The sequence below is a fragment of the Lepidochelys kempii genome, chromosome 6 (genome assembly GCF_965140265.1).
Source record: "Lepidochelys kempii isolate rLepKem1 chromosome 6, rLepKem1.hap2, whole genome shotgun sequence".
NCBI lineage: Eukaryota > Metazoa > Chordata > Testudines > Cheloniidae > Lepidochelys > Lepidochelys kempii.
The window spans coordinates 61,062,433-61,077,620 of NC_133261.1; the positions used below are offsets into that span (position 1 = coordinate 61,062,433).

A 15,188-nucleotide genomic window follows, 5' to 3' on the forward strand; every position below is an offset into this window, starting at 1 on the left:
CAGGAATTAAGTTTTAAAGGAGAGATGGAGGAGAGAGAGCAGGTAGCCATTGGTTTAAAGGGGGCTCTACTTAGAGCATTAAGAACCAGGCTGAGGTCCCACTTTGGGGCTCGGTGCCAGACAGGAGGATATAAATTGTATAGACCTTTGAGGAATCTGGCTGTGACAGGGTGGGCAAAAACCAAGAACCCCTGGATAGGCGGGTGGAAAGCTGTGATAGCAGCCAACTGTACCTTCACTGAGATGCCTCTCACTTTTAATTCTAATAGGTAGTTCAGTACCTTGGGAAGTGGAACTTCTGAGGCTTGGGAAGATGGAAGAGAGCACCAGAATGAAAGCATTTCCACTTCTGGAAGTCTTTTGGGTACCGGGCTTTCTACTGGACAAAAGAACCAACTTAACTGCATCTGAATAGGTCAATTCCATGGATGAGAGCCATTCAGGAGCCATGTCCTGAGGTTCAGAAAGGAACGGTTGGGGTGGATGAGGACCCCAAGTCATGTGTCTATAGTTCCTCAGTGGTAATCACAGGGGTGCCACCTCCAAGAGGTGGATGAAGTTTGAGTACTACACCTGTCTTGGCCAGACTGCTGCTATGCAAATAGCACTCTCTTTCCATGCATAACTTGAGAAGAGAGTCTTGAGGAATAATGGTATCGGTGGATAAGCATAAAGCAGGGCCTGAAGGTGTAACCTCCCTTGGAGCAAAAACAGGTGACATTTGGAGTTGTTCAGGGTGGCGAAGAGATCTACCTGTGGCAGACCCCAGGTCTGGCAGATACTGAAAAAGAGTTTGAGCTCCCAATCATGGTCTTGCCAAAAGCATCTGCTCAGGGAATTTGCAGTTGTATTCTGAAGACCTGGTAGACATATTCCCAGTGAATAGGTATATTAGCAAATACACCAGTTCCAGAGTCTTAGCAACTCTGCACATAAAGATTGGGATCTTGTTTTGTCTTGGTGGTTGATATACATCACCACTGTCCTGTTTAGCATTACTCTGACCAAGTGACCTTGTATATGATGGAGGAAGTACTGGAAAGCTTATCAAACTGCTCTGAGCTCCAGAACGTTGACGTGAAACAGCAATTCTTGCAGAGCAGGGATGGGCAAACTATGGCTTGGGGGCCACATCTGGCCTGCCAGCCGTTTTGAGCCAGCCCTCGAGCTCCCGCTGGGGAATGGGCTCTGGGGCTTGCCCCGCTCCAGTGCTCCAGCTGGAGAGAAGGGTCGGGGGCTGCTCCCCGTGACTCCCCAAAGCAGCCACACATGCCCCTTCCACCGCTCCAGCTGGGGAGCAGGGTCGGGGGCAGCTCCACGCGGCTCCTGGAAACAATGGCATGGCCCCGCTCCGGCATACCAGAGCTGCAGAGGCGGCACCTGCGGGTGGGGCAGCGTGCAGAACCACCTGGCTGTGCCTCTGCGCAGGAGCCGGAGAAGGGACATGCTGCTGCTTCTAGGAGCTGCTTGAGGTAAGCGCTGCACAGAGCCTGCACCCTTGAGCCTTTCCCCATGGCCCAACCCTGATCCCCCTCCCACCCTCCAAACCCCTCAATCCCAGCCCAGAGCACCTGCCTGCACCCCAAATCCTTCATCCCCAGGCCCACCCCAGAGCCCACACCACCAGTCAGAGCCTCCATCCCAACCCCCTGCCCCAGCCCTGATCCCACTCCAGCCCTCCAAACCCCTCAGTCCCAACCCAGAGCAGCTTCCTACATCCCAGACTCCTCATCTCCAGCCCCACCCCAGAGCCCGCTGCCCCCTCCCGCATCCTGAATTCCTCATTTCTGGCCCCATCCCAGAACTTGCACCCCCAACCAGAGCCCTCATCCCCTCCTGTACCCCAACCCCAATTTTCTGAGCATTCATGGCCTGCCATACAATTTCTATTCCTAGATGTGGCCCTTGGGCCAAAAGATTTGCCCACCCCTGTTATAGAGACCATTTGTCCTGAGCTGTATTTTCCTGCAACTGGGCTCCCCATCCTAATGGAGAAGTGGCTGAGGATTGACAGTGTGGGACATAAGAATGGGGTTCCCCACACAGCCCCTCTGTGGGTTCTACCACCACATAAGGGAATCCAACACCATTTGAGGCACTGTGACCCATTTGAAGAGGTTGTGTCTGGTTTGGGTTATATTCGATTCTTAACCACGTCTGAAAACATATGAGGTGTAATTCTGCATAAGGAGTCATGAACATAGAGACAGATGTATGACCCAAAGAGCTGAAGAGGCAAGCTCTCACAGCAGATTGTGGGCTGAACTGCAGTGCTCAGATTAGGCTGTAGGTGGTGGAAGAATCTTTCCCTGTATAAATAGGCTCTTGCTGTCATGGAGTCCAAAATGGCTTACAAAGTTTATCCTTTGTATTGGAGCTGGTATAGATTTTGTGAGATTGATGAGATGTCCTAGTGATTGGAACAAGGTTAACGCCTTGGTCATAGCTGACTAGACCTCTCAGTGTGATCGACTCCTGATCAACTAGTCCTCCAAATATGAGAATACAGAGATTCGCCCATCGACTGAGGTGAGCTGTTACTACCGAAAAGTCCTTTGTAAACACACTGAGTTATGGAGAGTCTGAAGGGAAGAACTCATATTGATTGTGGTCTGTTTCTATTACAAAGCACAGGAAGCGCTTGTGTGATGGGTGGATAACTACTAGAAAGTAAACATCCTGTATGTAAAGGGCAACAAACCAGTCTCTTGGATCCAAGGATGGGAGAATAGTAGCTGGTGTCAACATTCTGAAGTACTGAGCTAGAACGTAGTTGTTCAAGTTCCTAAGGCTGCGAATTAGGCCTCACCCTCCATCTTTCTTGGGAACTAGGAAGCAGGTTGACTAGAATCCTTTCCTAATGAACTCTGTTGGAACCAGCCTTCTGGGGACAGTAGAGAAGAGGGATAGGACCTCTTGCCCTAAGAGGTTTCCATGAGAAGGTCCTTGAAGAGGGACATGGAGGGGTAGAGTGAAAGTGGATAGGGTAACTCTCTCTGGCTTACAGTATTAACCTGTCTGAGGTAAGGATTTCCCAGGAAGGTATGTAGTGGAACATCCAATCTCCAAAGAGAGAAAAATTGCCAAAACGGAATCCAGTGAACTGGGCTGATTGATACCCGTGGCAGAGGTGACAAAAAAGCACCGACTCCGGGGGTTGGGGGTGGGGTGGGGTGGGGATATGAGGATTCAGCCTGCAAGTGCCTGGGTGGTATCAGTAAGGGGACTAACAGATCTCCATAGCACTGGAGATTCAGGCTCATCTGAAGTGAAATCTTCAGGTAACAGAAACCTGGAAGGAGCTGAAGGGTTGTGACAGCCTATAGTGGAGTCTTGAATCAGTAACAAAGGTGAAGTCTGAGATGGAGGCTGCTGATGTACTGAGGTGGACACAAGGTCCTGTCTTACTTCAAAGCTTATGTAAGTAGTCAGTACCGAGTGATGTGTATCATGGTGCCATAGAGGATCAGGTGGTGCCATTGTGGTAAGTTGTCTGTAGACGAGACTTCTGACAGTACCAATGTGTCAGCACCGGACTCAGTCAAGCCTCTAAATTACCCTTTAAGGGATGTGAGGTATCCCAAGAGGAGGTCTTCATGGGGTGACCTACCTCTTCATTTCTCTGGATGGGGAGGCATGCTTCTTCCTCTAAGAGGTCTTCATGCCCGTTGATCAGCCTGCAATGTTGAGGCTGATGTACAGGCAGGGGGAAGTGGACCCTCCAGAGCGAAGGCATGTTGCATTAGGAGTTTTAGTTTAGCCTGCCTATCTTTTTGGGCTTGCTCTAAAATCCCACACAGACCTTGTGCTTTGACGGCATATGGAAGTCCCCTAAACACTGCAGGCAACTTGAATCTCTGTCACTGCAAGGGAAAGACCTTGCAGGTCTGGCAGGGTTTAAACCCTGGGGTCTTAGGCATAAGAATGTGCTCCAGCACAAAGATCTAGAAGTAGGAGGGGGGAAAAAACCCTTCAGGACCACACAATTTTTTTAAAAAAAGTAAATAAATAAGAAAGAAAAATAATGAATAAAGGTTTTCATGAGGTGAAAGAAAGGCAGGAAGCTAAAAGAGCTAACAATAATAGACTCCATTTTGAGCTGCAGGAGGTTGAGAAGGAACTTGTTGGCAGGCTCGCACCTCCCTATATCCCCTTGTTCAGAGCATGAAATGTTCTGTGAAGGCCCGGGACCTCAAGCACTACTTTGCAGTCTCTGATCAAGACAGCACAGGTGCACGCACATTCTATGATGGTGTGCCTATAGGGACATACGCTCAAGTAAGGAAGAACGGTTAATACTTAGTGTGTCAGTGTGGATCCCTGTAGGTGACTGGCAAGCACTATCCTCATTAGATGATGTGAATGAGGAGTTTCAGCTACATTAGTCCAGCAGTGATTGTAGTATTACTCTCCTGAACTTGGCATCTCCTCTGGCAGCTATGTCCAAGATATGTTTGACATAGGTCAGTGGTTTACTCCACGTCATCACCTTGCAGATCTGATGTGAGCACATCTGAAGCAGGCAGAAGACATTACTTCAACCCTGGTGCAGCAAGCCTTTATGTTTTGTGAGACAGGTTCACTCATGAATTGGTAACAGATACATCATGTGATCCAGTCTGACCTTTAGAATGCCCAGCTCTATTCAGAAATAGACAGGGCAATGGTCCGCTTTATATTAGAATAAAACCAGTGTCCTGGATACATCTAATGTGTGCAATTCCCCAGCCCACTCGGTATTGAATGTGATCTTTGGAAAGAGACAGGTAAATTAATGGATTAGTTTAGATGATATTCTGAGGCCTTCCTGGGGATGAAGTTCAGGTGAGGTCTTAGCTCAAAAAGTTCAATGAATAGAAGATTGTTGGGGGCGCAATAGATCTGGACAAGGAGACAAAGTCTGGAGATAAATGTGAAAAGGGAGGAACACGCAGTAGAAACAAAAGTGAAACTGTTTGAGCAGCATATTCCAAAAGCCTGGAGGTCTTTCTGAGTGCAGCCTTCATTGATTTGAGATCTACCATACCATTCTCTCACTAGAAGGGAAAACCTATAACGGCAGCAAGCCATAAAAGAGACCCAGTTTGGGTCTCATCTATCTCTGAGTTGCGAAGACTATGTATTAAGGTTATAACAATCAACAAGAATTCACTTTTATGTAGAAATCCATGATTAAATTGAGTCTTCCTGAGTAGTGATTTAAATCAATTTGATTTAAATCAAATCCACCCTGAATAGGAGTATACAGAAGTCCCATGCAGGAGTGGGTTCTCTGACTGGTGGGTAAGTGAGTAGCAGCCCTTTAAGAAGAGCCAGTACTGTGGGGTGAAAGAAGACCAAACATGAATGTAAAGCAGGCAACAAGCTGAAATGGCAAAGCGGACTTTAATAGAGCTGAGCTAAAGACTGGCCTGTCTGAGGTACAATATAATCAAGGTTCTGTGGTACTGAGACCTGCACTGGGTTCAGGCCTTTATGGGCTGCCCATATCAAGAACCTCTTTTCTGAATAATATGTTCTGGCAAAAGTTTTCCTGTCTTGTATCAGGATTTCCTGGATCTGCAGGGGGAAATCCCTGTCTATGATGCTTAGCCACTTCACCACCACATCATCGAATACAGTGACTTTGGGTCTGGATGAAGAACTTTGGACCTGATCTGGCAGTGATGGCATAAAGAGTCTGAGAGCCGATTGGACATCTGTAAATCAGAACTCTCTCAGAAAGCCTGGAGCCACCAGAGTGATCATGGTTTTGGTCTCGATTTTGGAAGTCACCCTGGGAGTCAGGGAATTGGTGGAAAGGCATAAAGTAAGCCTCTATTCTACTGCAGAAGGAAGACATTGGGTAGAGACTCTGGACTCAGGCCTCCTTTAGAACAGAAATCAACAGTTTGCATTTTTCTTGGTGCTAAACAAGTTTCTCATGGAGGATCCCTACTGATATAGAGTATCACTTCCATGACAGATCTGTGCAAGGAACATTCTGTCTGCCTGCTCAGGAAGTCTGCTAAGTTTTTGCACACTCCCAGGAGTTGAAGGACTATCAGTGTTACCTTATTCTAAAGTCACCAATTCCAGAAGTTGATAGCCATGCACTACACAAAGAAGCTAGGAGCTTCCCCCACCTGGAAGCTATCAGGTAAATACTGCAAATCTGTATGGTGCTGTACCTGTCCAAATTTTGAAGTGCTATACCTGTCCTATACAGTCCAATCTGATGGCTTGGAGCTCTAGGACATTTGTATGTAGCCCCATGTCATCTGTAGATGGTTCAGATGAGCTCCACAACCTGTTCCTGACACATCTGTGGTTAGTGTCTGTCATGAAAGGGGATGTTTGTGGGTTCCAACAACCAAGCCAGTTGAGCACTGACAATCTGGTACTAGGACCTTCTTACTGATCCAGTGTTTCACCTTAGAGCAACCAGTCATCCAAGCGGGGGTAGATATGAATGTCTTATCTCCTCCGATCAGTTGCTACCACTTTTAGGCATTTCATTAAAACCTTCTGTAGAAGTGCCAGTACCTTTTACTGATAGTGATATGATCCACTAGGAAACACAGGCACTTCCTGTGCGTTTGGTGGATGGCTACATGGAAGTACAAGTCTTGCAGTCTGAGGAAAGAGTTCATATGTGGGCCCAACAGACACTGCTACTGAAGTTCTCTAATCAGCAGTACGGGGATGCAGACACACCTACAGTGGAGCATCCTTAGGAACACTACTCAAAGAAACTAATCAGTATTCACTCATGACTTCCTTATTTTTTACTATAAGGATATATTAAACACTTAACCTGACCTACGAAGACATCCATATGACTGAATAACGGATATTGTATTGCTGTTAATCTTGTACTCACTCACCTTACATCTAAATTTAGGTTGCCAGCTTTCTTGCTGTGAAATGCCTAGTACACCCTTTGGGGTTCTAAGAGGAGAATGGGCCAGTATTCTTCTTGGCAGGTTGTCAGTGCCAGATGCACTCATTTACATGAGTAAATGCTTTTTGAAGCTCGTAGTTAAATGCTAATATCTGAGAGTTCTGCGAACAAATGCTTAGGTGCACTTGTCTCAGCAGTCTTTCAAAGAACAGCACAGATTCCACACTGACTTCTGTGGAGAAGCAGAATCTCAGTTTTTCCTACAATGAAAACTTGCATCCCAATTTTTCTATTCAATACCTTATTCTAAGACTTACCCAGAAAAGCCAAACTCTTTAATTGCATTTGAGAGCCAGTTCAGGGTTTCCGACTGGTTTTTAGGATTCTTTTGCGAGAAGGCCATGGACATAACCTGGAATAGAAAGGAAAATTCAAATCTTTATGGTCACTGATGGATCAGAGATAACACCCTCATAACAGAAGAGTGTTGGCATCTGCTAAGACTTTGCAGTGCTGTTAAACCATGATAAATAGGGATATATGCACAACAGATTAATAATCTACTGTAAGTAGAGGGTGGTTGCAATGAGGTATATATCTGAAGAGGAGACAGTTAGGAGCTACACTAGGCGGCCAGAGGCAATCTCCATTCATTCCTCACTGACCTGTTCAGCAGTCCATGGCAACAGACACGCTTCTGCTATTGCTGTCATTGCTTCTTTTGCATTACTCCCACATTTCACATCACCAATCTTGTCCACGAGACCATCCAGCACAACTTGGGCTGATGTTTTGGAAAAGTTCCCCTTCTGAGCAATCAGGGCAACTATATGAAGCTTCATTTGCATTACCTGAGAGGGACAAACAGCATAGCCATAACAGTAGGAAAGTAAATAGACTTGTGTGCTGCTATATGTTCTCGCCTGGACTACAATGCAGCTCAAATTAGCCTGAAGTACTGTCAAACCATCTCAGAAGACCCCAGTACAAATAGAATAAAGAGAAGGTTTACAGACATTATGGTTATTTGTAACTAGTAGGACACTAGTAACTAGAGCAACATCTTACAGTAACACTGCAAGTGTTTTAAAATCTTACAACCCACCATATTAAGATTTTGTAAATCACTTAGCTTGGACAGGAAGACTGTCAGATTCACTTTCTGGAACAAGTTTTTAACAATTTTCATCAATATATTTAAAAGTGCTTTACAAAGAAGGATGGAGGCAGAAACGTACAGGGAGGCTAACTTACCAGCAGTCATATCGCAAGTCAATAGCAGCATCATGTCTGCTGACTTCCTGTCTCGTGCTCTACCTACTGGACTGCCACGTCTTATTCAAACTTATTAGAAAGCATAATTTACTGCAAGTCCTGGGGTTTCACTGTTAAAGGCTTTAAAAAAATTTAGCCATGCCACTGTTGTGAAAAAAGGTGCTCCATCATTAAAACGGATATTCAAACTCCAAAGCGGATCTTAGAGGTGAGAAAATACAGCTCAAACAAAAGTGTGATCATCTTCCAGAGTGTTGTACAGGATTCTTTTCATGGAACATAACTATTTAAAATCCACATACATCCTTCGACCCATATTTTCAAGTTACATGGATCATCTCATTGTTATGCAGGCAAAAAAAAAGACAGTTACCTTTTCCGTAACTGGTGTTCTTCGAGAGGTGTTGCGTGTGTCCATTGCATATTAAGTATATGTGCTTGCCACATGCACCGGTGCCATAAGTTTTTCCCCCAGCAATATCCATAGGGGACCGGCCATGGTATAAGGGGCGTTGCCAGTGACACCCCCCCGTTCCTTCCTGCTGGAAACTCCGACAGCGTGAAAGGAGGGCGGGTTGTGGAATGGACGTGTGCAACACATCGAAGAACACCAGTTATGGAAAAGGTAACTGTCTTTTCTTCAAGTACTTGCTCATATCCATTCCATATTAGGTGACTCCAAAGCAGTACCCCTTGAGGTGGGTAGGAGTTCATGGTCGTGTAGATTGCAACACCACTCTGCCAAACCCAGTGTCGTCTCTGGCCTGCTGAGTGATGGCATAGTGAGCGGTAAACGTGTGAACAGAGGACCACGTTGCAGCTCTACAGATCTCCTGGATAGGGATGTATGCCAGGAAGGCTGAAGATACCTGCGCTCTCATCAAGTGGGGTCTGACAACCAGCAACAGCGAAACCCCCGCCAGGTTGTAACAGGTCCTTATGCACAAGGTAATCCAATTGGAAATCCTCTGCAAGGACACTGGGCGACCCTTTGTCCTATCCGCTTTAGTGATGGAGTTGAATCGATTTTCAGAAAGGCTTGGTACATTCTAAGAAAAAGCCAAGGCCCTCCAGATGTCCAGCGCATAAAGATGCCTCTCCTCACCAGTCTTGTACGGTTTGGGACAAAATACTAGAAGGAAGATGTCCTGGCTGATATGGAAGGTGGAGACCACCTTTGGCAGGAAGGCTGTGTGGGGCTGTAACTGAATCTTATCTTTGTAGAAGACCCTGTACGGTGGTTCTGAGGTAAAGGCTTAAATTTCAGAGACCTGTCTTGCCGACATCACCGCCACGAGACACGCAACCTTCCATGACTGGTGGGAAAGGGAGCAGGAACCCACAGTTCAAAGGGTGGGCCGGTGAGCCTAGAGAGGACCAAGTTAAGATCCCACTGCAGGACAGGAGTCCGTACCTGCAGGAAGAGTCTCATGAGCCCTCTCAAGAATCTGACCGTCATGTCATGGGAAAACACCGTCTGTCCTTGGATCGGTGGATGAAAAGCGGAGATGGCCATTAGATGCACTCTAATGGAAGTATGCACCAGGCCCTGGTTCCTCAAATGGAGCAGGTAGTCCAGGACAGCCTATATGGAAGAACACGAGGGAGAGATGCCACGCTCGGACACCCAGCGGGAAAATCTCGTCCACTTGGCCAGGTAAGTCAGTCGGTTGAGGGCTTCCTACTCCCCAGGAGGACCTGTTGGATTTCTTTCGAACAGGTCTGTTCCTCCGGGTTCAGCCATGCAGCATCCATGCCAAGAGGTAGAAGGACTCGAGGTTGGGGTGTAGGAGCCAGCCGTGGTCCTGTGACAACAGGTCCAGGCATTTGGGCAGGGGACAGGGAGTGGCTGCTGAGAAGCTCATGAGCGTGCCAAACCAATGTTGGCAAGGTCATGCCAGGGTGATCATGACAACCTGTGCTTTGTCTCTTGATCTTTGCCAGGACCCTGCCAATGAGTAGAATTGGAGGGAGTGTACATCAGTCTCCCTGACCATGAGAGGAAGGTATCAGAGAGGGAGCACTTGCCAAGAGCAAAACCGGGGACATTTCATATTTTGTCTAATAGCGAACAGTCCATTTGGGGAGTTCCCCACCTTTGGAAGATCATGCAGTCTACCCCTGGATGGAGCAGCCACTTATGATGAGAGAAATCCCTGCTGATCTGGTCCACCAGTGTATTCTTGACAAGCTTCCAGGTGCATTTCGTGGCTGATGCAGAAGTCCCATAGATGGAGTGCCTCTTGACAAAGTCGGTGAGCGCGCTCCCCCTTGCCTGTTGATGTAGAACACAGAAACTGTGTTGTCAGTCAGGACTCCTACTACCTTGCCCGACAGGTGGAGCAAGACGACTCCGCACACCAGCTGGACTGCTCAGAGCTCTTTGACGTTTATGTGATGCACACCTCAGCCGAGGTCCAAGGCATCCGACACCAACTTGATGGAGTGGCGCGGGGGATGGATACCATACTCCAGGACTGTCCTGCAGTATGGTATCCATCTTTTCCAGGGAGTCCTCTGGACTGGGAATAGCCATTGTTGCAGGGGATGCATCTGGAGCCTGGCATGGCGGACTACGAAAATGCATGCTACCATGTGACCCAGGAGGCGCAAACAGATCCTGGATATAGTCAGAGGGAACATGGAGACTTCCATAATGAGGTTCGGCAGGTCTAAATTGAGGACTGCTCCGATGAATTCTATCCTCTGCACCAGCACCAATGTCAACTTTGTGTCATTTCACAGCAGGCCCAGAGAGCAGCACGTGGCCTGAAGCACCGCACAATCCTTTTGGACTGGAGACCTGGAGCTGCCCTTGAAGAGCCAGTCATCAAGGTATAGGTAGATCTGAATACCCCAGCGCCGGTAATAAGCCGCTACCACTGACATGCACTTGCAAACACTCTCGGTGCTGTCACTAGGCCAAACGGGAGGACTGCAAACTGGTAGTGGTGGGGCCCCACTGTAAAACGGAGGAAGCGTCTGTGAAAGATTGCTATGTGGAAGTATGAGTCCAAGTCAAGGGCGGCATACCAGTCTCCCAGATCCAGAGAGGGGATAACAGAAGCCAGAAAAAACAGGCGGCACTTTTTCTTTAGCTACTTGTTGAGGTCTTGCAGGTTCAGGATGGGCCATAGACTGCCTTTGGCCTTTGGGATTAAAAAGTACCAGGAACAGAACCCCCTTGGCTCCTGTACTCGCGAGGAACTTCTTCCACCGCACCCAGCTGTAGTAACCCCTTTACCTCCTGCGTGAGGAGACTCTCGTGAGAGGGGTCCCTGAAGAGAGACAGGGAAGGCAGGTGGGAAGGGGGTATAGAAAGGAACTGGAGGGTATAACCCAGTTCCCCTAGGCTGAGGGCCCATTGGTCAGAGGTTATAGCTGTCCAGGTAGGGAGGAAGAGAAAAAGGCAGATGGAGAACCCAGGGAAAAGGATGGATCCCATGAATAATCTGGTAGGTCGCCCTCGGGCGCACCCTCAAAATGACCGTTTGGCCCCCTGCTTTACAGGTTGAGCCCAACTGGGCAGAAGGTGGAGGCGGGTGGCTCGGGCAGAACTCAGCCCTTGGCTCATTTATGGGGCTGGTCCTGCCAAGGCTGACTCCCCTGGCCCTGCTGTGGTTTGAACCACTTACGCACTGGGGCAGGGGCATAGAGACCCAGGGTTTTTAGGGTGGTGTGGGAGTCCTTGAGGCCACGCAATTTGCTGTCTGTCTGTTCCACAAATAGGGCCTGGCCATTGAAGGGCAAGTCCTGCATTGACTGCTGGGCAACCCAGAGAGGAGCAGCCAAAAGGCTCGCCACATCGAGATAGCGGAAACCATAGTGTGGGCAGTAGCGTCCAACGCCGCCTGGAGGGCTGCCCTGGCCACGGTTGTGCCCTCATTGAGGATTGCTCAGAACTCTTTCTTGGAAGCCTTGGAGCGACGCTTTGAACTTGGCCATGGCAGTTGGCCACTTTCAGCTGAAGGCTGGAAGACGAATAAACCTTTCATCTGAAAAGACCCAGCCTCCTTGAGTCTTTATTTCTGGGGGTGGCCCTGGGTTGTCCCTGCCTCTCCTTGTGACTAACTGCCTTGACCACAAGGGAATTGGGGGCTGGGTGGGAGTATAAGTTCTTATGCCCTTTGGCTGGCACCAAGTACTTGCGTTCAGCCCTTCTAAAGATAGGAGTCAGGGAAAAAGGGGTCTGCCACAGGGTATTAGTGATCTTAGAAACCCCTTCATGAAGGGATAGAGCCACCCTGGTAGGAACAGAGAATGGCAAACAGAGTCCAAGTGCTCTTTCAAATCCTCCGCCTGAAGCCCCAGGTTAGAAGCGACCCTCTTCAGAAGTTCCTGATATGCCTTGGCATCATCCTGAGGAACTGGGCGAGGGGGTCCCATGATGTCCTCGTCGTCGCCAGATGAGGCTGATGCCGGTGCTGCGGGAACCTCCATGTCCATTGGTGGTCCAGCAGCTGCTCCCCTAGGTCCTCCTGAACCTGCAAGGTCTTACCATCGCAGTCTCCAGCACAAGAGGGGGGATGGGATACAGAGGCCACTGGCCTCTCCGAGGCTCCCAACACTGAGTGAACAGCCTCAGACAGCTGGGTGAGCCCCCAAGGGTTCCACAGGTACCACGGCGCCAGCCGCTGCACTTGGGGCCATAGGACAGGTTTTGGTGCTGATAATGTAGACGGCACCATCAGTACTGGGTCTTGTCCCGCAGTCAGGGAACCGCATTCCAAGCTGGAGCCACCAATGGAGCGGTTGGTCCTGGGCAACCAGAATTGGGCTGAGTAGTGGCTCTTGTCCAACTTGCCGGTCGCAGTATCCTGAAGCTGACCTGTACAAGCAAGACTGTTGATCTTTGGAGGATCTGCATTGGCTACCCCGCGATCTACACCTCACACTACTCGACTGGTACTGGGAAGTCAAATGGGATTGGGGGCTACTGTGAGCCAGTTGCCGGGAGGATCGTCCTGAGTAGGGCGACCTTCCTTTTGGAGACAGGTGATGATGACCTGGTGATCTCTTGTACCTGATTGGTCCCGGGATTGGCCCAGGGTCGGGGCTGGTCCTGGAGCTCTTGCTGGGTGGTGCACGCCTTAGAGGGTCTGCACCAATCTACTGGCAAGGTACACCTCTAGTCCCTCAATCAGTGCCCCCAGTGCGGGGACCGAAGAAGGCTCCGCTGAGCCTGCCTCTCCCGTCCTGAGGCAGGACAGCTGCGGGTGGGCGAACACTGGCGGGACATCCCTCTCAATGGGGAACGGTACTGCTGAGGCAGGGACACATGCATAGGTCCCAACACAGGTTTTCCCCGAGACCAGGGTACCACAGGAGATGGTGACAGCGGCACCGGGAGATTCAGGTTCTCTTGAGCTGATTGAAGGGCTTTGGGTGTCTATGGCACTTGAAGCTGGCCGGGGCCTGCACTGCTATCCAGAGTCACAGGCAAGGCATGGGATGGGCTGCACCACTTGACTTGAGCTGGGGCCCGACTTCCCAAGGGGGATGTTGATCTGCCTGACATGGGTCTTGGCTTGCCCCTGCCCTCTCCTTTCCATTGTAAGAGGTAGGAGATCTTCTCCTCTCAGTCTTTTTTAGCTTCTTGACCGGAGCCGCGGAGGGAGACCGACCGGTACTGCTCGTGGACAGCACTGGAGGAGTACTGTGCATGGAGGCCACGGTGCTCGGTGCAGAGTTGGACTGCTGCTCTGGTGTTGGAGTGAGCGTTGACTCCATTAGGAGCACTCAGACAGATACCGCACTCCTTCTTTGTCCTAGGTTTGAAGGACTTGCAGATACAGCACTTGTCATTTATGTGCCCCTCGCTTAAGCACCTTAGGCAGCTGGTGTGTAGATCACTGCAAACGGCCTATGCCTGTCAGCAATCACAGGGCTTAAAGCCTAGGGACTGGGGCATGCCCCAACTGGGTTCCGTTCGGGACTAAGAAAACTATTGACTAACTAAGAGAACTACTATGTATAACTATTTTGCAGGATTTCAAAGTTCACAAGAACAAAGAAGGAATCAATGCTAGCCGAAGCAGCAGACATTCTAGCACCATCACTTGCAGAAAGAAGGAACTGAGGGTCAGGGAGCCAGCAGCACCCCTTATACTGCGCCATGTGGGTGCCACTCCAGAGGGCATCGGAGCCTGTCTCCTAGTGCTGAGGGAAAAACTTCTGGCACAGTGCATGTGGCGAGCACACACACCTAATATGAAATGGGCATGAGCAAGCACTGGAAGAACTCAATTTTCTTCTTTTGCTGACAAAGCTGCAGAAATACAGCTGTTCATATTTTACCCAAGAATGGACGGACAAAAGGACTTCTAGAACTACTATCAAAACTGAAGTCCTTCTATCACTATTTACACCAAAAACTCTTGGGCCTTCAAACACTGTTTTATCTGATATAGGAGCATTATGCTATAGCTATGTTAAAATCCCCAGAACATTTTAACTGAAATCAACTGAAAATAAATTCTATTTATATTGGGTATCAAAAATATTTTCTACAAAAGCCCAAGTTCAGGCCTAAATGAAGCCCACAGTGTTTCTTTAAAGGTGGTCTCTAAATATGAATGCCTTTAGATTGCTCCCCTATTACAAAGGCATGAAGAAAAACAAGTTACTTGGAATGAAGTGCCCCACTAAAAATCCTAAAGCAGAAACTGACACGTTCAAATCAGAGTGTATTTATTCACTAAGCAATGAAGTAACTGACCACCAGCAGTTGCGTTTTTATAGTCTAAGATCTGTATTTCTTTTAGCAGGTAAGAGGGTATACAATGGAGTAACAAACTATTGCTGTAGCAAGAGACTGCAATCAATTATATATAGCAAAAGATAGAGGTTTACCTGAAAGTTGGTTTCCTTCCACCCAGGTTTCTTGGCCAGCATCCTCACCAGAGCTTGGCAAGGCATTTCACTTCTCTCCATCAGTTCTACAGCCTAAAGGGTCAAAATCAAATTAACCATTAGGTCCAAAATATGCAAAACAAAATCCAAGAAAACTATTGGCAGTGAGATTTGCAAT

General features: G+C 48.5%; 1 protein-coding gene across 9 annotated transcripts in view; it reads right to left on the reverse strand.

The window, feature by feature from the left end:
• The window catches only part of CKAP5 (cytoskeleton associated protein 5), a 100,042-nt gene that overhangs the window by 34,813 nt on the left and 50,041 nt on the right, over nucleotides 1–15,188 (reverse strand). For all 9 annotated transcript variants that reach the window (XR_012159412.1, XM_073348198.1, XM_073348196.1 and 6 more), the window contains 3 exons: nucleotides 15,011–15,103; nucleotides 7,549–7,734; nucleotides 7,201–7,295 (listed from right to left, as the gene is read on the reverse strand). Coding sequence is in view for 8 of the 9 variants with exons in the window: in XM_073348198.1 (XP_073204299.1) it covers nucleotides 7,201–7,295; nucleotides 7,549–7,734; nucleotides 15,011–15,103 (374 nt within the window). In the remaining variant the exon portion in view is untranslated. The remainder of the gene's footprint in view (nucleotides 1–7,200; nucleotides 7,296–7,548; nucleotides 7,735–15,010; nucleotides 15,104–15,188) is intronic.